Below are 24,847 nucleotides of genomic sequence, written 5' to 3'. Positions count from 1 at the left end.
AAAGATTGCTTTTATCTGGAGGTTGCAGGCCTTGCATAGGGTCGCCCTCCCCAGCCCCCAAGGACTCTGTTAATGAAGGGGTTTGGGTAGGGCTTGAGCCTCTGCTCCCTCAAAATTTCAGCATACACACAAAAGAGCCTAGTTCTCGGCACAGATGTGACTACTGTGTGTCACTTGGATGCCACATTTCAGGGCAGGTTCATTCATAATACAGATAAAATGTTACTGCATTTTATCCTCTGTTGTTGCTTTGAAAAGTCAGTGGTCAGCCTTTTTACTCCTTTGAAAGTAATCTTTTCAGGTCACTTTTGAGGGTTTTTTTTGTTGTTGTTTGGTGTTCTGCAATTTTGTTATATGTTTCAGTATTGATGTGTTCTTTCTTATTCTGTTTGGGAGTCTTTGGGCTTCTTGTGTGTGGGTATATATCATTCATCAGGTTTCAGAACATTCTCAGCTGTTGTAACTTCAAACTCTGCCTCTGTTCCATTCTCTTCTTCTGGGACCACATTTTAGAGATATGTTTGTCCATCTTACTGTGTCTTCTTATCTCTTAATCTTTCTTTGATATTTTCTAATTTGTCTTACTGTATTGCACTTTGGCTAATTTCCTCAGCTGTATATTCCATTTTATTATTTATCTCTTTAGTTAATTCTGTCCATTGAGTTTTTATTTCAATTATTATATTTTTAATTTTTTTCAAACATACAAAACAGTCTGTAAGTAATTTTATTATCTGCAGTCTTTGAATTTCTGTTTTCAGGATTCCTAGCTTGTTTCCTTGTGTATTTAAGTTTTCTTTGTTTTAAATATTATTGTTGCTTTACTGTAGGTTGCTTATTTTCCTTGGGATTTTACTTATGGGAAGTTTTTGACTCCTGGTTTCCTCTAGAAAGGATCTGTCTTCGTTCTTGCTAGGCACCTGACAGCTGCCATTCTGGAATCATGCTAAATGAAATTCTTGACCTCAGGTTTTTTGATTACCCAAGTAGTGTACATTCACTTTTCAAATACACATGATGGCTGGCTTGCAGTTCCAAGTTTTATTGGAGATAACCTAGTTCCTTTCGCTGTTACTCCAACCCAATGTGAAGATTTGACAGTAGATTTTCCTTACTGTCCTAGGGGGCAGGAGTAATTTGTATTTCTAGTATACCTTTACACTGAAGTGTAGCTTTTTTTGGGGTCCCAGCTTTATGAGAGTTATCTCCTTTCAGACTCTTTGGGCTATCTTGACCTTTGTCCCCTATCCCTTATGCCCTGTGAAGCTATGAAAAATCAAAGCTCAAGTTCAGCTGGCTTAGCAAATCTACTTCAGGTGAAAATTGGATGCAATATCCCACTTATGTCTCTGGGTTCCCACTTTCACTTTTTTTCTGGCTAGAAAATTCCTTGTGTATTTGACAGTTCATAGATTGAAAAAAAATTTTTTAAATATTTTATCCAGGACTTTTGGATATTTTCAGTGGTAGATTTGTTTAAGAACTAGCCTTTTATGTGCTCAGAAATGAACATCTGGGTCTTGTTTTCCAACCCTTTTATGGCTATGTCCTTACTTTCAGGAGCAACCAGGAGGACATTCTAACTATTCATTGGTTGTCAGTACTCTCCTGAAATATCTCTAAATAAGTTGATAAATACCTACCATGTATCTAGTATTGTGCTAAGTTCTATGAAATGTCAGGAAGCCCATGTAGCTTCTCATGTAGCTAACAGAACATTGGCAGTGGTGGCCTTAAGTCCTTGGAACACTGATTTAAACCATATTTTCATTTCAGAACCCTTTTAAGCCCTAGAAATTAGCATTTGGAATGATGTGGTTCTAATACTGTAAGGTACATAAAGGCAGAGGCCATTTGTATCTTGTTTATAATAGTTGGCACATAGTAGATGCTCAATAAATAATGCGTATCTGGGAGGTCATGGAGGCAGATTCCAGTGCTGATCAGTTCCCATGGCAATTTAATTAGAATAGTCCAGATCCATGCTCACAGGTGTGGAGGAGAAAGAATATCTCAATAGCAGGAGGTCAAACCATCATGTGTTTGGGTCATTTGTATATCAAGTTTCAAAGTCAAGGGTCTCCTCTCTACCATAAAGGGCCTTAGGGCACATGTAGATAGTATAAGTCGGTGATTAAGAACATGGACTCTAGAGTCAGACTGCCCATTTTCATCCTGGCTCTGTAAGTTACCTTGGGTCAGTTACTTAATCTCTTTGTGTCTCAATTTTCTTAGGTGTAAAAGGTGGATGGTAGAACCTATCTTAGAGAGTTGTTGTAAGAATTAGCTACTACATACCAAGTATTTAGGACAATGCCTGGCAGAGAAGTGCCATGTACTAATAATTATTACTTATTATTTCTATTATTATTATCTCCTTTGTTGTTTTGAACACCAGTCACATCATAAAAAAATACATTCTCCTGGGAGTTATCTGTCATTTCTATATGGAAATATTCTGAGTTTTCACACCTACACCTTAGAATTTTGAGGCCTGCCCTACTGGAGTATTTCTCCAGGTATGGGTTGAATACCTCTGTATCCACATTGTTTTTTAGTGAAATATATTTAAATACAGGTTGCTGGGCCCCATCCCAGTTGGTCCAAAGAAATTTCTTTCTCTAAAACTCTGTGATGAAAATAAAGATTCTATACATTCTCTGTGTGTTAGGTTAGCCAGGAACTGCTGCAGGTTTAAGTTGACCATCCTTCAGTGCTGAGGAAAATCTGGGAGCAGGCTTGGAGCCTGAGAAGACATAGAGAATTGGAGAGTTAAACAGAAGGGAAGACAAGAAAGAAGTCAAAAGAAGTGACCAGAGTGTACTCAGGTCAGGAGATGGTCAAATCCCATCCATCTCTGGTGGCCTCCAGGGGATATGTGACTTTGGCTTTCCCTTGATTTAGGTATTTATGAACCTGGCTCCAACTTAAAGCAGAGGTCATGGGGATTGTTAGGGGGAGATGTTGGACATAACAGGCCAGGGAAGCCTGCCTCACAAATGACTGCCAGGCCCACTGGCTGCCTTTAAGCAATGACCCCCAGGGAGTAGATTAACCAGATTCCCTTCTTGGCAGATGGTGGGGTGAGGGGTTAGGCTGAGTGCCGTTGAGCTGTTTTGACTGGCCTGAAAGCCAAATCCAGATGCTTTCCTGCTTGCCTTTGCTCTAGTGCTAGTGGAGGGTTGGCTTTTATATCAATCATGCCATCTGATGCTCAAGTCTTTTAAAGGCATTACAATATGGGTGGAGGGTAACATAGACTACCTGGGCGGATGAAGGGCTGTGAGTTTAGCACCTTTCCTTTCATACCTACTGCTCTACATGGCCTAAGTTTTCTGGGTGGAATCTGTAACCCAGGGTAGAGGAAAATGATGTGTTGGTCCTGTCATTGGTGGAAAGGGGTCTCGTTGAGCCCCTTGTTCCACTACCTAAGCAGGAATGTTAGGCCTGGGCAAGTCAGTGTGCAGGCACGGTTTGGCCTCCACATACAAGCCAATTTTCTTTTGACTTGCAGCTGCCCTGGTTCCTCGGTAGGCTTTTGAACCATCTCTCTGTTTAATTAGACTTTCCTCTGAGTTCTGTGGAGAGATCTGTACAAATACTAACTTTCCCTTATTGAGTAAAATGTCAAATAATGTGTTCAGGGCTAGACTTCGAAGTCCTGAAACACCATCTTGTATACTCAAAACGCCTTTCTTCCGTATGAAATTCAACCTTTGTCTCAGTTTGAAGAACTGGTAAATAAATTTGCATTTTGTGAATTCGGAGTTCCCTGGGTCCACTTTGATGGCTAGGTAGTACCTATATTATGGTAGCTACGTAGCGTAAGGCCTTCCGTTTTCATAGTAGACTCTATTTCTTTTTCATCAGGGAGCAGTCTGAAGTATGGAACAGATAATAACGGTTAAGATGATGGGTTCTGGAGCCAGGTTCCCTGGGTTCAAATGCTGGCTGAGACACTTAATAAACCCGAGACCGTAGGCAAATTATTTCACTGAAACCCTATCCCTTTTTCTTTTAAAATGGACCTTGGATACACATAATTGGAGTAATCATATTTCTAATCCTTGACTCATTTCATGCTGCACCATTCATCCATGTATAGCCTGCTTTAATTTTATTTATTTGTACATTTACTTTTTTATGGATAATATGACAACTGTGAGCCCAACTTAAGAATTAGCCACATTGATGAGAACTCAGTCTACCTGTGTGCTGCTCCCCCAATTCTGCTCTCTATCTCCCTCTCCACCCTGAAGGAATTGCTGGCCTGAATTTTGGTTATTATTCTTTTGCTCTTTTGGAGTTTTAGCTCTCTCATATGCACAAAGATATTTATATTCATATTGATATAGATATGGATATATAGATATATACATGTAGATATATATTCCTAAATAAGATATTACTTGGTTGTTTTTCTGGCCCTCATTAAAAGAGTATTATGTTTTAGATAGTTTTCTGGGACTTGCTTGTTTTACTCATCATTATATTAGTATGGTTCATTCCTGCCACTGAGTATAACTGTAGTTACAATTTCACTGTGGCATCACATTTCATCATGTGAATATACCACAGTGTATTTCTCCAGTCTCCTTGGGATGGGTTTTTGGTCATTTCCAATATTTTACTATCATGAAAAATTCCTCTGTGCCTCAGTTTTCTCATGTTCAAATTGGGGAATAATCATAGGAGCTACCACATAAGGATGTTACGAAGATAAAAGAAGTTAATAGTTGTAAAGTGCTTAGAACAAGACCTTGGTCATAGCATATTGTTGGTCCGTGTATTGGTTTGTTAGGGCTGCTATGACAAATATCACAGACTGGGTGGCTTAAAAAACAGAAATTTATTTCCTCACAGTTCTGGAGGCTAGAATTCTAAACTCAAGGTGCTGGCAGGGTTGGTTTCTTCTGAGGGTCTCTCTTTTCCACCGGTCAATGGCTATCTTCTCCCAACGTCTTTGTAGGGTTTTTTTCTCTGTGTCCGTCTGTGTTGTAGTCTCTTCTTCTTCTTCTTCTTCTTCTTCTTTTTTTCTTTTTAGTTGGAGTCTTGCTCTGTTGCCCAGGCTGGAGTGCAATGGCACGATCTCAGCTCACAGCAACCTCCACCTCAGATTCAAGCAGTTCTCCTGCCTCAGCCTCCCGAGTAGCTGAGATTACAAGCACCTGCCACCACGCCTGGCTAATTTTTGTATTTTTAGTAGAGACAGGATTTCACCATATTGACCAGCCTGGTCTGGAACTTCTGACCTCAGGTGATCCACACGCCTCAGCCTCCCAGAGTGCTGGGATTACAGGCGTGAGCCACTGTGCCCCAGCCTGTAATCTCTTCTTATGAGGACACTGGTCATATTGGATTAGGACCCACCCATATGACCTCATTTTACCTTAATTACCTTAATTACCTTTACTATCTCCAAATACAGTGACATTCTGAGGTACTGAGGGTGAGGAATTCAATGTATGAATTTGGGGAGAGACACAATTCAGGCCATAAGAGTCAGTAAGTATTCATTATGACCATCATTCTCTTCACCCTCCTCCTTATCATTAAAGCTCAAGAAAATGTAACAGACTTAGTTATGACATATCCCCTAGGAACACTATTATGTGAGCTGTTACTATTATTCTTAGGCAGACCAAACACCAGAGCTTCCTTCCCTGCCTTTTCAGAAATGACTTTTGATACCAGCAACAAGTATTCAAAAATGGTACTTTGTGGTTTCATAAGATGATAGGCAGCAGCTCCTTGAGTCAGTTAGATGTAGGAGGAGGAGAGTGAGGAGGTTTCATTTTCATCTTGGTTAAAAGAAACAGCTAAGTGAGCTCTTGTAGAGTATCTAATGGTATACAGACTCAAAATTACCACTTGGTAAAGTTCTGTGGATTTTCCTGAAAGAGGAGGCAGGTCCGGGCTGTTACAGTTTTCAAACCAGGAAATACGCTTGCACAAGTGACTGTGCCACCAGAACAAACAGCATCTTTCATGGGCTCAAAGTATTTGACAGGGAGCTGGCTAGGGGAAGGCACCTTATAACCACAACTCTGTTCCCCTGCTCTCTCAAGGGCTCTGAGCACTAAGGAGGAAGTCAGTAGTAGCCCTGATAGGGTTTGGACTCACAGTGGCTCACACCTGTAATCGCAGCACTTTGAGAGGCAGAGGCAGGCAGATCACTTGAGGCCAGGAGTTCGAGACAAGTCTGGTCAACATGGCAAAACTCCGTATCTACTAAAAATACCAAAAATAGCTGGATGTGGTGGAGGCACTGGTTGTCCCAGCTACACGGGAGGCTGAGGCAGGAGATCACTGGAGGCTGAGGCAGGAGAATCTCTTGAACTCAGGAGGCGGAGGGTGCAGTAAGCCGAGATCACACCACGGCACTCTAGCCTGAACAACAGAGCAAGACTCTGTCTCAAAAAAAAAAAAAAAAAAAAAGGAAGGACCGGTGGCCTCCCCGCCACCTTTATTATGCCCCCCTGCCCCTTTCCACATCAGATGGTGAAAATTAGATGGAATAGCATGTGCCTGGCAGGACTGTGGGCATCTGTCCTTACTGGAGATGAGGTGTGGAGTGGGAGTAGGGTCTCAAGGGAAAAATACAAAGAGAACAAGGGATTTTGGGGTCTATGGATGCCCCTTTTACACATTATTTTCTTAACATGCTAATATTCTCCAAAGGAGGGAATTCTTAAAAACTAGAACAAATTAACAGTAATCATCATTAATAATTTAATGCATCCTCTTGGTTAAGGATTCCTGTAATGTAGAGATATAAAGAATATAACATAAAAGTTCCCACCTCCTACTCCCCAGAGAGAATTGCTGTTAACTGTTTGGTGTACTTATCTTTTAACTTTTTTCATCCTTTAAAAGAATTTAGCTACATGATTAATAAATGAATACATTCATTTGTTATAAAATATATATATACAAGTATATAGAACCCAAACTCAAGATCTTCCCTTTCCTATCCCAGTCTCTCTTCCCCAATCCTGTTTCCTTCTCCAGTTTGGGGAATAGTAACTGGGTGCTATCTTAGATCCATTTTATGTACACCCCAAAATACACATACAAACTTATTCCTTTTCTTCTAAAAAAATGATCATGCCTTATACAATATAGACTTGCTCTATTTTACCTAGAAATGGTTGTACCTCCTTTAAAAACAAAAACAAAAACAAAAACTTGGTGGAGTAATACATCTTCCAGAGTGTTTTTTGATCATCCTGCTGATGGTGGTCATTTAGTTTGCTTTTTTAAATTCCAAATTTTTTTGTAATTATAAATAATGCTGCAGCGAACATCTTTATGCATGTATTTTTGTGCATGTGGGCAAGTATTGCTGTTAGTACAAATTCCTAGAAGTAAAATTACTGAGTCAAACTGAGTGGGCATTTTAAAGTTTTCATAGATATTGACAAATTGTTCTCCAGAAATAATGTATCTTGTTTCTTCTTTGGTGTACTGTATCTTAGGATTTTGCCATATTAGTTCATACTTACATCATTTAAATTTAGTTAAATATTTAAAAATTCCTAAGTTTTTACTATACAACTTTTCAAACATATTGAAAACTTGAAAAGTAGCATAGTGAACAATGACTCTATATCCTCCAGCTAGATTCAACAATATCTAACATTTCTCCATATTCACTTTCTATCTAAATTTGCTGAATCATTTCAAAGTTGTAGACATCTTGACGCTTTAGTCTAAGTACTTCAGCTCCTAAGACTAAGGGCATTCTCTCGTATAATTATAATACCTTACCACACTTAAGAAAATTATCAACATTTCTATAATACCATCTACCTTATCATCTACCTTATTTAATCAGCTTGTGTTTAAGTTTCCTTAATTGTCCCAAGAACGTCTTTTAAAAAAAAATCAGGATCTAGTGAAGTTTCAAGTATTGCTTTTGATTGTTCCATCTCTTTACTGGTTTTCATTTTTTTAACCTAAGAACAGTACCCCCTTCTTCATTTATGATACTGAAATTTTAGGGAGTTATTTTGTAGAATGTCCCATATTCTAGATTTGAATGTTTCCTTAATGACAGACACCTTGTTGTTTTTAATGGCAATGTGGTCTGCTGTACCATGAATTCATCATGGTTTATTTAACTAGTCCCCTATCAGTGGTCATTTAGGTCATGACATTCCTTTTGTGGCTCCTCTTACAAGTGGTATTTCGTCCTAAGGAGTCTGTGGCCCCAGTAGGCCACAGTTAAAGTCTGTGGTCAGTTAATGAAGATAAAGTGTTCCAAAACCAAACTTCATTGGCAGGAACATTATCAAGGGCAGTTGTAACTGTCGATTGCATCCTTTCCCCTCTAAAGGGATGGATTATCTTTTTTGATTCCCTGATTTATTTTGAGAGTCTGTAGTCTAGGGCTGAGCTGAGACCAGGGTTCTGTCTTTGTAACTGCCTATTCTCACTTGGCACCTAATCATTAGCCATGGACTCTTCTGGTAAGACCAAGTCACCTGAGGTATGGTGTGAGCTCCCTTAATTTGCAATGTGCAGCCCTCCCTCAAGCAGTTATTCTCACTTCAGCCTGTTCTTCCTTCCTCATCTCCTGGGATCCCAAAGCTAATCTTTCCATCTGTGCTTTGGGTCCTATTCCCTCTCACCTGCTTCCAGTCCTCTGGCTGTCTAGTGCCTCCTGCACCTTATGCTTCTCCAGCATCTCCCTGTCCACTGGCTCCTTCCTTCATTGTATACAGAATCTCTCCTGTTCTTAACAGTTATTTCTCAATATTGATACTACCCTTTAGTTATAGTTTTCATCTCTTTCCAGGCATTTACTCTTCTCAAAAGATTACTGAGGACCAGGGGTCCACCAAATGGGGTACAAGAGATGTTTCATTGAGTCTGTGATGAAAATATTAGATATCTATTCTAATAAAATTTCATTATTTTAAATTTCCATGTTTGTGTGTCCTGATGTACATTTAGGTGTGCATATTTTATAATGTACAGTTAGGCATGTATATCATTTGCCTTACTTTCAATTCTTCTCATCCTCTTTAGCCCTGTTAAGATCCACACCCACCAATTTATGAGCTTCTCTCCCAGGCAGTCACACTGGCATCACAAATTCAGCATAGCCCCAGCTTCTTTTCTTGTACCTCACCTCCTCCAATCTGCACCCTAGACTGTAGGTCCCAACATAGGGAGAAGCCCCAACGTCCTACCATCCATCTAAGCCATAGCCTGTGAGTCATCTTCAACTTCTTTTCTTCTCTTACTTCTGCACAATGCCCTGTCCAGTCAATTAATTAGTCCTGGCAATTCAACTTCCTTACCTTCTCTCAAATCTGCCCATCCTCTCTTCTCTTGCTGTGTCTGCCTTTGCTTAGACATTGCTATCACCAGCCCCTAACTGGTCTCTCTGCCTCAAGTAGCAAACCCTGCACACAACCACCAAAAGGAGCCCTGCAAAACTACATATCATGCATGCCTCTCAGAAAATTCAAACCAAAGCCAATACATGATCTACAGGGCCTCCCATGATCTTTTCCTGCACTGATATTCTCTCCTTATCTGTTAGCCTCCTCAACTAGACTATGAACTGTTGTAGGGCCGGGATCCCTACCCTACAAGATGTCTTCATTATTGCCACATAGCAAGAGGCAAGCACATTACGTACCACTTAGGCATGTCTTAATAGGTGTTTTTGGTCAGCTGGATGAAAGTGAGAATAGGACTGTTTTGGGTAAGAACAGGAGAGTGGAGTTGAGAAATAAAGAAATAACATTTTTTTTTTGAGAAATAAAGAGGTTTCCAGTGAGAAACTCTGGCCTATAGATAGGCCAAATGAATGGACTAATGTGGGGAGCTAAAGTTACCCTGGTAGTCATCTGGTAAACATACTAATGTGTGACTTAGGACTGTGGGACAGGCCCAGGTGATACCATCTCTTCTTGCTGAGGCAGAATGATGAAATGAAACCCCAGCTTTCGACTAGAAAGATCTGGCATTAAGTGTTACTGCCTGGGATGGAAATTCTGGCTTTCCTAGTTACTGGCTGGATTGATGTTGAAAAGGGGGATAGTGATTATAACAGCCAGCATTTAATGAGTAGTTACTATATGCCAGCACTGGGCCAAGGATTTTACAGGTATTATTTCACCACAACTGGGTGAAGTAGATACTATTATTCCCATTTATGAATAAGTCAACTGAGGCTCAGCAAGATTAAATGATTTGCCCAAAGTTGTATAGAAAATAAATGATGGAGACAGAATTTCAATCTCAGCAGCCTGACTGCAGGCTGGAGATACCGACTGGGAGTCATCAGTATACAGATGGTATCTAGAGCCAGGAACCTGGATAAGATTACCTAGTGAGTGAGAGTAGCTGTAGAAGAGGGATATGGAATTGGTTCTTGGCCACTGTAATATTTAGAGATGAGGGACATAAGGGAAATTCAGCAAAGGAGATTGAGAAGGAATGCCATTGAGGTAGAGAAAGATTAGAGGGTGGTGTGCGACAATCCCAGCACAGAAAGTCTATTCAGGATGAGGGAATAATCAACTGCATCAAATGCTGTTGATAGACCAAGTAAGATGAGACCTAAAAATAGACCAGGATTAGTATCTCTAGTTGTGCAGCTTGTTAATTGCATACTGGAGTGAGTGGTATCCAGAATCTCTCTGACACCCTGGCATGGGGTTGAGCCTTGGCAGAAGAAGGAGCACCTATTTCACATAAAGATGCCATGTGGGCTAACTTCCATCCTTTTGTTGCCTACTGGAATTAGAAACATGGAGGTCATTGGTAACCTCAACAAAAGCAATTTGAGTGGAATGGTAGGAATGAAAATGTGATTGAATTGGATGGAGGAATACTTCAGAGGAAAGTCAGTGATGGCAATGAGTAGAGACATCTTTTGAGGAGTTTTGCTATAAAGTATAAAGGAAAGCAGAGAAATAGAGGTGGTAGCTCCATTACTACCGCAAATGGGAGTGAGGTCAAGAGCTTTTGTTTCTTCAGATGAAAGGTATTTTAGCATGTTTGTTTTCTGATAGCAATGATCCAGTGAGAAAAACAGACAGTTGCTGGTATGACATTCTTGAATAGTTGAGAAAGGATAGGATCTAGTACAGGAATGATGGTACTAGCCTTAGTCAGCAGCACAGGTGCTTCCTGCATAGTAGCAGAGGAAAAAGCAGCTGTGGGTATGGGTGCAGGGAGGAGGGAGATGTGGAGGTGGGAACTTGTGTCTGTTATCTTCCAATGGTTCTCCATGCCCCCTCACCCCACTGAAGTAGAAAGCCATTTCCTCAGCTGAGAGGGAGAATGGCGAAGGTCTGAGGAAAGCAGGAGAAGTTGTGAAATAGTGACCTGGGAGAGAGGAGAATGAATGGTCTTGGAAATATAGTGAGATTGTAGAGCAGCATGAAAATCTGGCACTAAGTTTGTTGTCATGAATGTAAAGGGCTAATAGCATGGCTTTATATTTTTCTCCAGACATGTTTGCTCGCATGGGTTTAGGAATGTGAAGTCAGACAGTTGGATTTAGCCAGGAATGTGGTTTTGTGAGGTAAGTAGGACAAAAGGAGAGAGTGTGTCAGGAGAGTTGGGAATGTACTGAAGGAAGTGATGGGCCTTGAATTCAACGCTGGTGAGCATAGAAGTAAGGACATGAGGTTGGTGAGGGGACAGTAAAAAGGTGGTAGGATCAAGACTGTAGGTCCTGGTGAAGTGAGAAAATTGTGAGAGTAGGGATATTAGAGGGAGTGAATTGGCCAGACACAAGGTGGTGGCTGGAGAGTAGGGTACATGACAGAGGTTATGGAGAGATCACAGCTATTAATAATAACTGGTGTGACCATATGAAAAAGGTATGAGGTAAAATGGAGAGAGATCTTGAGGAGCATGGAGGGCAGGCATTGAGAGGCCAGAGTGTTCCTAAATATTGACACTGCAGGGATTTTGACAAAGGAATGTTGGAAAGGCATCACAGGGAGGGGTAACACAAAACCTTCAAGGACTGAGGAGGGGAGGGTATACATGCAGGGGGCCGTAAATAACTGCAACAGAAAGGAGTAGTGGGTGCCATAGTCTCAGGACATGAGATTCAAATCAGGAGAGTGGTTAGCAAGGAGGCAGAGATAATGGTCTGGAAGAGACAGCAATTTAGAAGCATCTGTGAGGCACAGAGAGGCACTCCCTTGGCCCAGTGGTGTAAGGTTATATGAGAGGAAAAATCCCCACTACTTGAGAGAGCTGTCAGGATAGCAGTGTAGCAGTGTCTTCAGAGAGCGATAATTAAGTTTTTCTTAAAAAAGGTGAAGGGACTGCTCAGGTGACTGTTGTAAACAGGGAAGTAGGGGCGTGGTGGGATCTGTGGTCTCCATGGGAGAAAACAGTGGTGCAGCTGTCAGGGTTGCAGGCGGGAGGAAGGAGGTTGAGATTCTTGCCATGAACAGAGTCCATGCACCTAATGTTTCAGGCAGTCTAAACTCTAGAGGCCTGGAGAACTTTACCACTCTGGTCTTTTGATTCTAAAAAGGATGTTGACTTGTGAGAAGGTAGTTAATGGCCTGTGTTGCTTAAAGCATTTTTTATTGCTTTTGACTTTAAATTGCATTGATGCAGGACTTTTTGTCTATAACCTCAGGATTCCTCCAGTTGAAAAAGAACCAGGCTATGTACATTAGAGTGGAGTTCTAGATATGAGTTCTCTAGTGTGTAGAAATGAATTAACCAAGTGGAACTCTTTCTAGGGAAGTATGGCATTTCACAGATATAAAATGGGGAAAAGAGGGTCAGGGGAGGCTCCCTGAGAAAGTTCCTGGAACTCAGCCCAGACTCGGTGTTCAGTAAAGAACTGTCTTAGCTGGGCATGATGGTGCATGCCTATAGTCCCAGCTACTTGGGAGGTTAAGGGAGGAGGGTTGCTTGTGCCCAGGAGCTCAGGGCTGTAGTGTGCCATGATTGTGCATGAGAATGGCCACTGTACTCCAGCCTGGGTGACATAGGGAGACCCCATTTCTTTAAAAGCAAAAACGAAAACTTTTTCCTCCTTTGTTGAATGCCCTTTCCCCCCATCCCTGTGCCTATTGCTGTTTCTTTGGATGTTATTTAATTTCTCTGTGACTTAGTTTCCTGTCTGTCAAATGCACATGATCATAGTCCCTACTTCATAGGAAAGTTGTAATAATTAAATGAGATAATACATGTGTATTAGTCTGTTTTCATGCTGCTGATAAAGACATACACAAGACTGGGTAACTTATAAAGAAAAAGAGGTTTAACGGACTCACAGTTCCATGTGGCTGGGGAGGCCTCACAATCATGGCAGAAGGTGAAAAGCACGTTTTACATGGTGGCAGGCAAGAGAGAATGAGAGCCAAGTGAAAGGGGAAACCCCTTATAAAACCATCATATCTCATGAGACCTATTCACTACCACCAGAACAGTATGGAGGAAAATGCCCCCATGATTCAATTATCTCCCACTGGGTCCCTCCCACAGCATGTGGGAATTATGGGAGCTACAATTCAAGATAAGATTTGGGTGGGGACATAGCCAAACCATATCAACGTGTAAAAGTATTTAACACAGTACATGGTGCATAATATAAGTACTTCAATATGATTTGCTATTAAATGACAAGTGGTTAAGTTCTTGGTTCCCATTCAGCTCTCTTATTCTTGCCATTATGTTTCTTCTTACTTCACCCCCTTTCTCTTACATCTTCTTCTTCCCTTTCTCTCCTTCTTTTTCCACACTTCCTCCTTAACCTATTTCCTCTTTCCCTCCCCTGGCTTTGGGTGCAGTGGCATACGCACCTAGTTCAGTACTCTTTGTGGCCCCCTGAAGTAGAGAAGTCTTGGAGTAGGGGTGAGGCAACCACCAGAGGAAGGAAACTGCTGGTGGGGACAGTCTCTTGGCCACTCCATCTGAAGTCTGTAGCCACAGTGGCTGCAGAGATGAAGTGGGCCAGTGACAAGAGGCTCAGGAGCTGGGAGGCCTATGTTGCAGGGCAAGTTTGGCTACTGTATGATGTGTGGCTGGGGCACCAGACAGTAGGCAGAGCATGCTATGAAGATGAGGATCATTTGAACAGGAGGGGACTGGGCTAAATCACCGTGTGGAGGGACGAGTGAGGACATGTGCATGTCCTGCCTCGGTCCTGTTGCTGATACCACTATGACTACTCCCATTCATAAGGGTGGCTCCTCCCCACGGAGCAACTCCTATGAGTCAGACTTCTGTGGGAGGGAGCGAGTGAGCAGGGGACAGCTGAGTGTGCTGGCTAAGACTATAAATTCTAGAGCCAAACTGCTTGGATTTGAATCCTGGCTCTGTCACTGAATGAGAATGTATCCTTGAGTGAGTTATCTAACTTTTCTGTGCCCCAGTGTCCCATCTCTAAAACGGATATAATTGGAACAATACAGTTCTTATGAAGATTTGTTTAAATTAACTGTTTACAAAGTGATTTTCATAGTTCATGGCATAAAAGAAGTACCATGCTAGTTTTTGTTATATTTAAAAAAATTTTTAAATCATACAACAATCTTATAACAGAAGACTGACTTTCATTTTACTGATGCCAAAATGGAGATGGAGAGTTTAAGGGCCTTGGCCAAGGCCACGGGGCTACCGAGCAGCAGAGTCAAATCTAGAACACAGCTTTGACAGACTCCAAAGTCCTAGCTTGTAACTGCAATGCTTAACTGCCTCCCTGGACATTCAGGTGGAGACTTTGCTTTCTAGGAGCTGGGAGGCAGGGTGAGGCAGGTGGGCAATGTGAGTCAAGGTGGGTGGTCAGCAATTGGAGTCTGAGAGGTTGGCAGAAGTACTGCTTGAGGACACACCTGGGACTAGTAGCTGCATGCCCTTGGCCCAGCTCCTTGCTATGGGAGAGAGCAGCCTGGCTTCCCAGGCCTGTTTCAGGGAGAGGTCAAGTCCCTTAGGTGCATGAAGGTGCTCATTTCAGCCAGAGAGCTGAGCCTTTTTGGGACTTTTTCCTTCCTTCCCTATTTTCCAGGCGACCTCAGGGAAGTTAATAACCCTTTTGCACCTCAGTTTCCTCATCTGTCAATTAAGGGTAATACTTGACCTGGCTGCTTCCTGGGGATTTTGAGACATTGAGTAGATTGTGGATGTGAAATCATTTGAAAAGCATAAAGCAGTACCTAATTTTCAGATACTAGAGTGATCTCAGACCACATTACTGTGAGGTCCAGTGTAGGCCTCTCAGACCTCCATAGCTACCTTGTGCTGATAATGCCCAGTATCCAATCTCGTGACCTTTTCCACTGGGGTCTACAGTGGTACTTGGAATCTTACCTCCTTTTCTCAGTTTTTACATTTCCCTTGGTGAGTGTAAAGTAATAGTTGAGCAGCAGGTGGGTCCCTGGGAAATTATTTTCCGTGTGGATTTTTATTTTAAAGAGCCAGAGCCAATGTCTGTGTCCAGACTCCACAGTTGTCCCAGCTCCCATTCTGGGAGCTCTGCCATCTTTTTGGTTTCAGCCCTTGGCATAAGACAGACCTGGGCTCCTGTGCCTGGGTAGCCTGTAACTGCCTCCTCTCATTAGCACACAGTCTTGGTTATGTGCTTGCCCTGTGGGGAAAGGGAGGCATCTGATCCTTTCCCCTAGGTGCCTTTGTCTATCCTGGCATCCTTTGGGGTGTGTGTGTGTGTGTGTATGTGTGTGTGTGTACGCGTGTGTACGTGTGTGTGTGTGTATGGTAGGGATTATGTAAGCCCAAGAGGCTAGGCCTCTTGTCAGCTGCCAAAGTTCTTTTTTCCCCAGAACTGAGTTAGCCACCCAACTGTTTCCATTCTCTGCCCGCTGCGAAGCTCTACAGCAGGGCCCCTATGGCAGGTCAAAACATGCTCTGCTTTGATAATACAGAGATTCCATTTTGAGAGAGATGGGAAACAGGAGCGAGTGAGTGGGTGTGTTGGATGTAGGGAGAGTGAGGACATTCTTTTTGGTAAGCTGTGCCAAAATTGGCCCAGCAGCTTGGTCTAAACTCAAAAGTAGGGCTAATGCTGGGCTGACACCCAAATAGCCAATGGGGAAACTTTATTCTTGGATCTAGACCCTACGAGACCTAGCAATCTTTTTTTTTTTTTCCCCCATCTGGAATATGGGGATAATTCTACTCCATATGTTCTTCATGTCAAATGAGAAATAAACTTGTAAATAATCTACCATCTAGTCACCAGGAGCAGGAAGTGACATAAGGTTGTGATTCTTAAAGTACATTTTGCAGAATACAAACTGTTACTAAAAAAAGAGTCACTTGCTAAATAAGTTTGGGAAACACTGGATAAACAATGGCAAGTAGGTTTCTTGTCTATAGGGACCACTCAGGTCCTTCATATTCCAATAATACGCATGGGAAACCACCAAGGGGATATATCGTATGCCACATTTCCTAAATTTTTAACCAGACTTTCTTAGTGGAGCATTTACAAGTCCCTTCTCTATGAAAGACATCTAGGAAGATCCTGATCTAGATCAGAAGAATATTCATTTTGTTCTTTTTTTTTTTTTCTTCCTGCAATTGTATAAAGAAGTGAATTGGTGAAATGCATGGGATTGCTAAAATATGGGTCCTAAACAGCAAGGGAGGTCAACTTTGGACTCTATTGAAATGAACGCTTCCTGCTCTGAAATACTTCTCTCCCTCCTGTCCTCACAGCTCCCCTTTGAATTGGAGATTTACTACATTCAGCATGTCATGCTCTACGTGGTACCCATCTATCTGCTTTGGAAAGGAGGTAAGGCCAGCAAACCACATTCCTATGCAACCCTCACACCTAGCCTCTCCCTTCTGTTTTCGGGAGTCACAGCCTCTTGGGTGCTTCCCAGGATCTTCAGCTGCCTCTTGGCTGAGTTTCTTCAGCATGATTTATGCCGGGCACTAGGAAGTGGGGAGATGGGAATGGACGAAGCCTGCAAGGGGTCTGGGGACTTTTTAGACCCGTACTTCACTGGGTGACTATGGTGCTGCTGACTGCCTGTCACAGGGCCTGGGCTTTGTGTCTTGGTGGTGGCATTGCATTTGCATGGAGCCCCCCACACTGTCACCCTCTTGTACTTGTGCCTTCCCCCTGCCTCAGTGTGCAGTGTGGGGTAGAAGAAGAGAGTGAAACACTTGGTCCCCTCAAGAACAAAAGAAGATATGTAAGGGCCAAGAAGTCCAGGGACCAGGACAATTATGGGATTGAGGGGAGAGGCAGGTGAAAGAGCAGTGTCACCCATGTAAAAGAAACCACTGAAAACCTTCATTTGGTGAAGAGGGAGAGACCACCAACCTGGTAGAGGCAGCCTGGAAAGGAAGCTGATCTATTTGTAACCTCTCAGTGACCCTTAGATTATCCCTTCCCTCTATTGTGTAATAGACAAAAGGAAAAGGAAGTGCTTGTCCATCTAGGCTTGTTGTGAGAGCCACTCCTTCTCAGTGTTCTTTATTTCCTGAAAGTCCCTGTGACTGGAAGACGTCCTCTTTCAGTTTTAGCCCCAGCCTCTCGATCTCAGTTGCTGAGACTTTTCTGCTCCTACCTCACTCCAGGCAGCAAGGGTTTCATTTCTACCATACTGAAAGTGGCATGAGGCCACATGGGCCCTTGAGCTCACTGGAAGATGGTCTGGGAGTTCTGCTGGACGCTGCTGCTTCTTGGATTATGCGTGGATGCTCTAACTCAGGCATTCTGGCAGATCTTAAGATCTGGTGTGAGATAGCCCCAAGGACCGGTCAACCCAGGAACATATTACAAGATGGAATCTACTTATAGTCCAGAGATTTGCCTCCTGTACTTTGATTTCTATCAGTTCTCCATACTTGCCTAAATATTCTTTGAGACTGCTTTTACCCTGTGCAGCCACTTGGGGTCTCACGATGTCCAAAAACGCTTCCTTTTAATTTGCTGTAAAAGCACTATTTTCCCCACAAAGCTTTAAGGAAAGTCTGAAGTTCCAATATCCAGGAGACTTGTGCCATTTCTTAGGTCTGTCCCCTGTGGCACAGGAAACAGCCTCTTAATATTAAGTCTCAGAAATACACGTATTCTGAATAGAACCAGGCAGATAGGTGTTCCTGGGCCTCAGACCCGTGCTACTCATTGTTCCTGGCTTCTGAGGTGTATGATGGAAGTCCTAGCCAAATCTGCATGGCTGTTATTTAAACATATTTGTACTCTAAGGTCACCATAAAAATCTGTCAGGTAGCTGGGTTAGGCTGGTCTGACATGAGAAATACCAAGTAGCCGTCTTTCCTCCCTCCAAAAGAATAATCCAGGAAGCCACATCCTCAAGACTTGGCTAACTCTAAGATAATTTTATCTTCTTAGAGCAGATCCTCCCGGTAGCCCAGTTCCCTAAGTGGCAAGGGGAGAGATAGTAGGGCTGTAATGAGAGACAGTATGGTCTGTTATTGCTAATAACCCGTAGATACCCTGGCGCAGTGAGGGTTTAGCTTGCAGCACAAGTGGAGTGATCTCACCAAACTGACTTTACTCCAGACCTGAATGAGAGCATCTACCACTCCGCAGAAGTTGATGGGCCCCAGTACCTTCTATCTGGTCAACTTTGAGCTATTTTGAGGGCTCATCTCCCATCTCCCTTTCCAGCTCTTTACTGCCATCTGCTGTTCACTTGGGGGGAATTATGAGCATTGAGAGAAACATCTGGATTTCTTCAGCTTTGATCCCAAGCCTTGGACCTAGGCCTTGAAGAGGGAGAATGGATCTGAAGCAAGCTGTCAGAAGATTAGTTTTCTGTAAACCAAGAAAGCCGAGAGTTTGAGGTTTCTCTTCCCTAGAAGTCTCTTGTAATTTTGTAGAAATAAATGGCTTAGCAATTTTTACCCAATACAAAACAGCTCTCCTATAGGTATCTCCCATGCCCAGGAACCCTGTTTTCCTGAAAGGCAAGGTCCTGCTTGAGCATATAGTGCCTCTTCCTATTGTTTGGGGTGGGTGGGTAGGTGGTGCCTTGTGGGAAACCCACTCATCCCTTACTCTTGCGGACCTTATGCACTGTCACAGTACATGGAACCTCTCTCATCCACGCTGCTCTTTTCTTCCTCTGGCCTGTCCCTTCGTTTCCCTGTTTCCTTTCTTTCAGACTTGTTGCCCATGGTCCTCTGGAACTGCATTTCTTTTTTTCTGTGTTACAGTATTTTTAAATTTAATTTTTATTGGATGCTGACAAATTATGCTTTTATATATGTATAGGGTTCAAAGTAATGCTACACTATGTGTATACAATGCAGAATGATTGAATCAAGCTGATTAACAAACTATATTTCTTACAAACCACTCCCAGCCTCACCAGCAGCTCCACATGGGGCACAGAGCCTTCCTGTCTCTTGCCTGCAGCTTCTTCTAATGGAGGCTGCTCTTTCTGCCCTGCCCCATATGCTGCAGAGCCCCCTCTGTCTCTTCTAGAGCACTATCTCATCTGTATGTTAGGGGAAAAAGGCTTTCTCTTTTGCCATTCTCTCTCGTTTTTTTCATCACCACCGTCACTTGACCTCTTAGTCACTTCCCCCACATTCCTAGAAGTCGCTGGCCTGTAGCTCTCAGTATTTCCATTACAATTTGAGCCAACATCCTGAGAGACTTCTTGTAAGGACCTCCCATCCACCCCAGCTTCTCAAAGTCTGGGCTTCTTAATTGCAATGACCTCAGCATTTCCTTCCTTTCAGCCACCAGGACCTTGTTTTCCTGTAAAGCTCTGCTGTATGAGAACGTAACTGCTGTTATGTTCTTTCTTTGACCCAAATCTCCACTCCTTTCCTCTTCTTTTCTTCCTATTCAGCTTGTATCTCCATGACCTGTCATTGAAACTTTCACTAGCTCCTGAAAGCGTCTCACCTCCTTTGTCCCTTCCAACTGGGGTCAGTGTCCCATCCCTTTTCAGTGTGCCCAGTCTTGGCCTACTGGAGGAACTCTTTCAAGCCATTCTAATTAGGGCCATGAAAATGTCATGATGTCTATTATAATTGTGCTGTCAACACCATTGCTCAATTTATTTTCTGTCTATGGTCAGCTCCTCCACACATTGCCTATTGGGGGAAACCCACCCCTGATATTCAATGTGAGTCCTTTTCTATTTTCCCTAAGTGTTGGCTGGTCTGAGAAATAAAGGGAAAGAATACAAAAGAGAGAAATTTTAAAGCTGGGTGTCTGGGGGAGACATCACATGTCGACAGGTTCCGTGATGCCCCCTGAGCCTTAAAACCAGCAAATTTTTATTAGCAATTTTCAAAGGGGAGGGAGTGCACGAATAGGGTGTGGGTTACAGAGATCACATGCTTCAAGGATGACAAAAGATCACAAGGCAGAAGGTCAGGACGAAACTAGAATCACTAATGAACTTCCATGTCCTGCAGTGTACACATTCTCAGGGTTCAAGAGCAGAGAACCGGTCTGACTAGAATTCACCAGGCTGGAATTGCCTAATCCTAGCAAGCCTGGGGGTGCTACAGGAGACTAGGGCGTGTTTCATCCCTATCTACATCTGCATAAGGCAGACACCCCCAGAACGACCATTTCAGAGGTGTCGTCTGGGAATGCATTCTTTTCCCAGGACTGTTAATTATTAATATTCCTTACTGGGGAAAGAATTCAGCGATACTTCTCTAACCCATTTTTGGTAATAAGAGAAATATGGCTCTGTCCTGCCCAGCCCACAGGCAGCTAGACTTTAAGGTTATCTCCCTTGTTCCCTGAAAATCGCTGTTATCCTGTTCTTAAGGTGCCCAGATTTCATATTGTTCAAATACACATGCTCTACAAACAATTTGTGCAGTTAACAAAATCATCACAGGGTCCTGAGGCAACATACATCCTCAGTTTACGAAGATGATGAGATTAAGAGATTAAAGACAGGCATAGGAAATCACAAGAGTATTCATTGGGGAAGTGATAAGTGTCCATGAAATCTTCACAATTTATGTTCTTCTGCCATGGCTTCAGCTGGTCCCTCCGTTCGGGGTCCCTGACTTCCCGCAACAATTGCCCTCACAAGTCCTGTGCTAAATCTTTACCACCCTTCTCAAACTTCCTGTCCACTCTATTCAGACCTTCTGTTCTCTCCACCCTTGGTAGATCCCCACCTCTCCCCACAAATGACTGAGAAAATTGAGGTTTTGGGATGGAAATTTCCTCAACACTTATCTCGTACCTCTACAAGCTTCTTTACCCACATACATCCCTATCTTCCTCCTCCTTATCCTGGAAGAATTGGTGTTCGTTCTGTTCTGGCCAATAATACCCCTGTGTGATTAGCTCCCACCTCTGCAGCCTCATTCTATCAATTAATCACTTATGTACCTGGATATTCTTTTTCTTTCTTTCTTTCTTTCTTTCCTTTTTTAGACAGGGTCTCCCTCTGTCACCCAGGCTGGAGTACAGTGGTGCAATCACGACTCATTGCAGCCTCAGCCTCATGGCTCACATGGTCTTCCCGCCTCAGCCTCCTAAGTAGCTGGGACTGTAGGCACATACTACCACACCCGGCTCTTTTTTTTTGTATTTTGTAGAGACAGGGTTTTGCCATGTTGCTCAGGCTGGTTTCAAACTCTTGGGCTCAAGTGATCTTCCCACTTCAGCCTCCCAAAGTGTTGGGATTACAGGCATGAGCCACTGTACCTGGCCATTACCTGAATTTCCAACCCTTTCTTCACTGCTGGCTTTTCAGCCAATACAGATGTTCAAATCTTTCCCATTCTAAGAAACTTTCTAGCAATCCCATGCAACTCTGTCTTCCCTCTTCCTTTCACAGCTAAGCATCCTACAAGAATAATCTAAACAATATTTTCTAAAATTTAGTTCTTTGGGCAAGACAATTTTTGTCTTATCCACGTAACTCTATGTTATTAAGTATGTAATACATGTCCTTAAATCTATTGAGTTTTTTTTTTAACTAAAATATATAAACTTTCGAGAGAAGCCTCATAATATCCATGAGATTGTAACTTTGATTTACTGGTTATCTCTTTTAACACAGTTTATATACAAAACTATTAAAAATGAAATGTTTATATGTTTGCCACCTGAAATCACCTCACACATGATGCATAACTTTGGGAGACACTTGGGTCTGCCCTTGAGTTTTCTTCTCAATTACCCTTTTTCCTCAGAACATTTCACTGTGATAGTTAACCCTCTATCAGGCTTTTCACAGAGATGGTGCTTCTAAAGATCGCCAGCAACGTCTATCTGACCAAATCTAATGACCATCTCTCAGTCTTTATCCTACGGAATGCTGCTGCATTGGATGGTATTGGTCACTCCATTTTGGAATGCTCTGTTTCGGGGCTTCCAAAGCTCCTCCCATTCCTGGCTTTCCTACCTCACCAATCATGTCTTCTCAAGTCTCCTTCACAGGTTATTTTTTCTCACTCCTCTGAGATGTTGATTTCCTCAGAGTTCTGTTCTAGGCTCACATCTTATTCTAATTCTCTGGTATGGTTTTGCCTGCTTTCATGGTTTAACTACTAGTCTGTCTAGTTATGGCTGCCACATCACTGTCTACAGCTTGGACTTACGAGATTCACATACATATAGTTTACTCAACATCTCTACCTAAATGTCTCAAGCATATGTCAAACCCAACCTGTCTGTGTTAAACTCATTATCTTCCCTGTCAGCCCTCCTGCTCTTCTTGTGGTTTGTGCCAAGTGGCACCATCCAGTCACCCCAGCTAAAATCTTGGAATCATCCCTGCCTCCTGTATGCAATTCATCCGTTCATCTCACATATATTAACATATGCCTTCTTCCTGCCAGGATCCAGAGTGACCACTGGGGTGTCCTGATAAGCAAAAATCAGACACCACCCCTTGTCCCTAATAACATGTGTAAGCTAGTGGCGGGGGGAGATGGGTATGAATCAGATATCACCTGAATATATCATTATGACTGAGATAAGTACTCTGAAAGAAAGGAACATGCCCTTATGAGAACTTAGAACAAAACAAGCTGACCGAGTTTGGGGATTTGGAGGAGAGTTCCCTGAGGAAATGACATTTAAACAGAAATCCAAAGGGTGAGTTGGAGTTTATTAGGCAAGTACAGGATTAGGGGAGGTGACTCCTTGTAGATGGGCAAAATGGCATGCACAACAGCACTGTGGCAGTGGGGAGCACAAGGCAGGTGGATGACACTGGGCCTGAGGGGCAGGCTGGGGTCAGATAGGAAAGCTTTGTCACCCATGGTCAGGGGTTTGGCCTTGATTGCCAAAGCTATGGAAAGACTGTGAAAATTTGAAGAAGGGGTGTAACATCAGCTTGCTTCACTAATTGATTCTTCTGTGATTTAACTTATTTACACATTTTAATTCAAAAATCTAAAATATAAAAAGCCAGACTGAAAAATGTCTTTCCCATCCCTTCCCTCCGTCCATATCATTCCCTGCTACAACTCTACAAGTAACTACCATTTTTGGTTTTGGCATATCCTCCCAGAGTTTGTTTTTTGCATATACAAGTACATTTTAAAAATATTTTCCCCCTTCTTCAGACATTCATCTTAAAATAGCAAATACACAACCATCCTGTTGTTACTGTTTTGCTTAGCAATATTTCTTAGAGAGCTTTCCATGTGAGCCCACAGGAAGCTCCCCCTTTCTTTTCTTTTATAGTGGCCTAATATTACATTGTGTGGATGATATGATACAGTATAATAAAAATGGCAAAGCTTTGATATAAGACAACTGTATGCCAGATATTGTCACTTTTCCCGTGCATTAACTTATTTAATCCCTATAACAACTCTCTTAGGAAGGTGTTGTTATTATCTCCCTTTTATAGAAGAGGAAACTGGTACTCAGATAGCAAGTGACAGTCCCCGGATTTGAACCCAGTAGTATGGTTCCACGGTTCTTGCTTTTAATCATAACACAAGGTTACAACACTATACCATAATTTCCTTTTTCAGTCTGCTATTGATGGACATTTAGGTTGTTTCAAATCTTTTGATAATGTAAATAACACTGCACTAAGGACCTGGTACCTTTGCCATTTTGCATGTGTGCAAGAATATCTATAGGATATATTTCCTTAAGTGGTAATGCTGAATCAGAGTATATGCATTTGTATTTTTATTGGATATTTCCAAATCCATAAAAGTTGTACCAGTTTAAATGTTTACTAGCAACATGTGAGAGTGTCTGTTTCTACACAGCCTCACCAAGTTGGATTGTTGCCCATCTGATGGGTTAAAAAAAAAAAAGGTATATCAGTTCGATTTTAATTTGAATTTCACTTTGAGTGAAGCCAAGTGTCTTTTTACATATTTAAAATTGGCATTTGGCTGGGCACCGTGGCTCAAGCCTGTAATCCCAGCACTTTGGGAGACTGAGGTGGGCGGACCACCTGAGGTCATGAGTTCAAGACCAGCCTGGCCAACATGGTAAAACCCCCTCTCTACTGAAAATGCAAAAATTAGCCAAGTGTGGTGGTGGACGCCTGTAATCCCAGGTACTCGGGAGGCTGAGGCATGAGAATTGCTTGAACCCAGGAGGTGGAATTTGCAGTGAGCCGAGATTGTGCCACTGCACTCCAGCCTGTGAAACAGTGAGACTCAGTCTCAAAAAAATAAAATAATAAAATAAAATAAAATTGGCATTTGATTTCCTCTTCGTTGAACTACATGCTCCTATCACATGCTCATTGTTCAATTGCGTTGGCTTTTTTACAAAATTTGAACCCTAAGAGCTCGTTATATATAAATATTAACAGTTTACCCTTTATGATATGAGCTACAGATACTGTCCTCAGTTGTGTTTTCTTTTGACTTTGCTAATGTTTTATTCTTGCCATGCAGGATTTTAAAATTTCTTTTTCTTTTTTTTTTTTTTCCT

The 24,847-nt window shown here is 42.3% G+C and overlaps 1 protein-coding gene across 3 annotated transcripts in view; it reads left to right on the top strand.

Annotated features, from left to right (window-relative positions):
• The window catches only part of TMEM164 (transmembrane protein 164), a 174,013-nt gene that overhangs the window by 127,343 nt on the left and 21,823 nt on the right, over positions 1–24,847 (top strand). For all 3 annotated transcript variants that reach the window (XM_011984516.1, XM_011984515.1, XM_011984517.1), the window contains one exon: positions 16,678–16,756. In XM_011984516.1, coding sequence (XP_011839906.1) covers positions 16,678–16,756 — 79 coding nt within the window. The remainder of the gene's footprint in view (positions 1–16,677; positions 16,757–24,847) is intronic.

Source organism: Mandrillus leucophaeus, unplaced genomic scaffold, assembly GCF_000951045.1.
Source record: "Mandrillus leucophaeus isolate KB7577 unplaced genomic scaffold, Mleu.le_1.0 Scaffold269, whole genome shotgun sequence".
Classification (NCBI taxonomy): Eukaryota; Metazoa; Chordata; class Mammalia; order Primates; family Cercopithecidae; genus Mandrillus; species Mandrillus leucophaeus.
The sequence above is the reverse complement of the archived record's forward strand: the minus strand, read 5'-3'. Positions and strand labels throughout refer to the sequence as shown.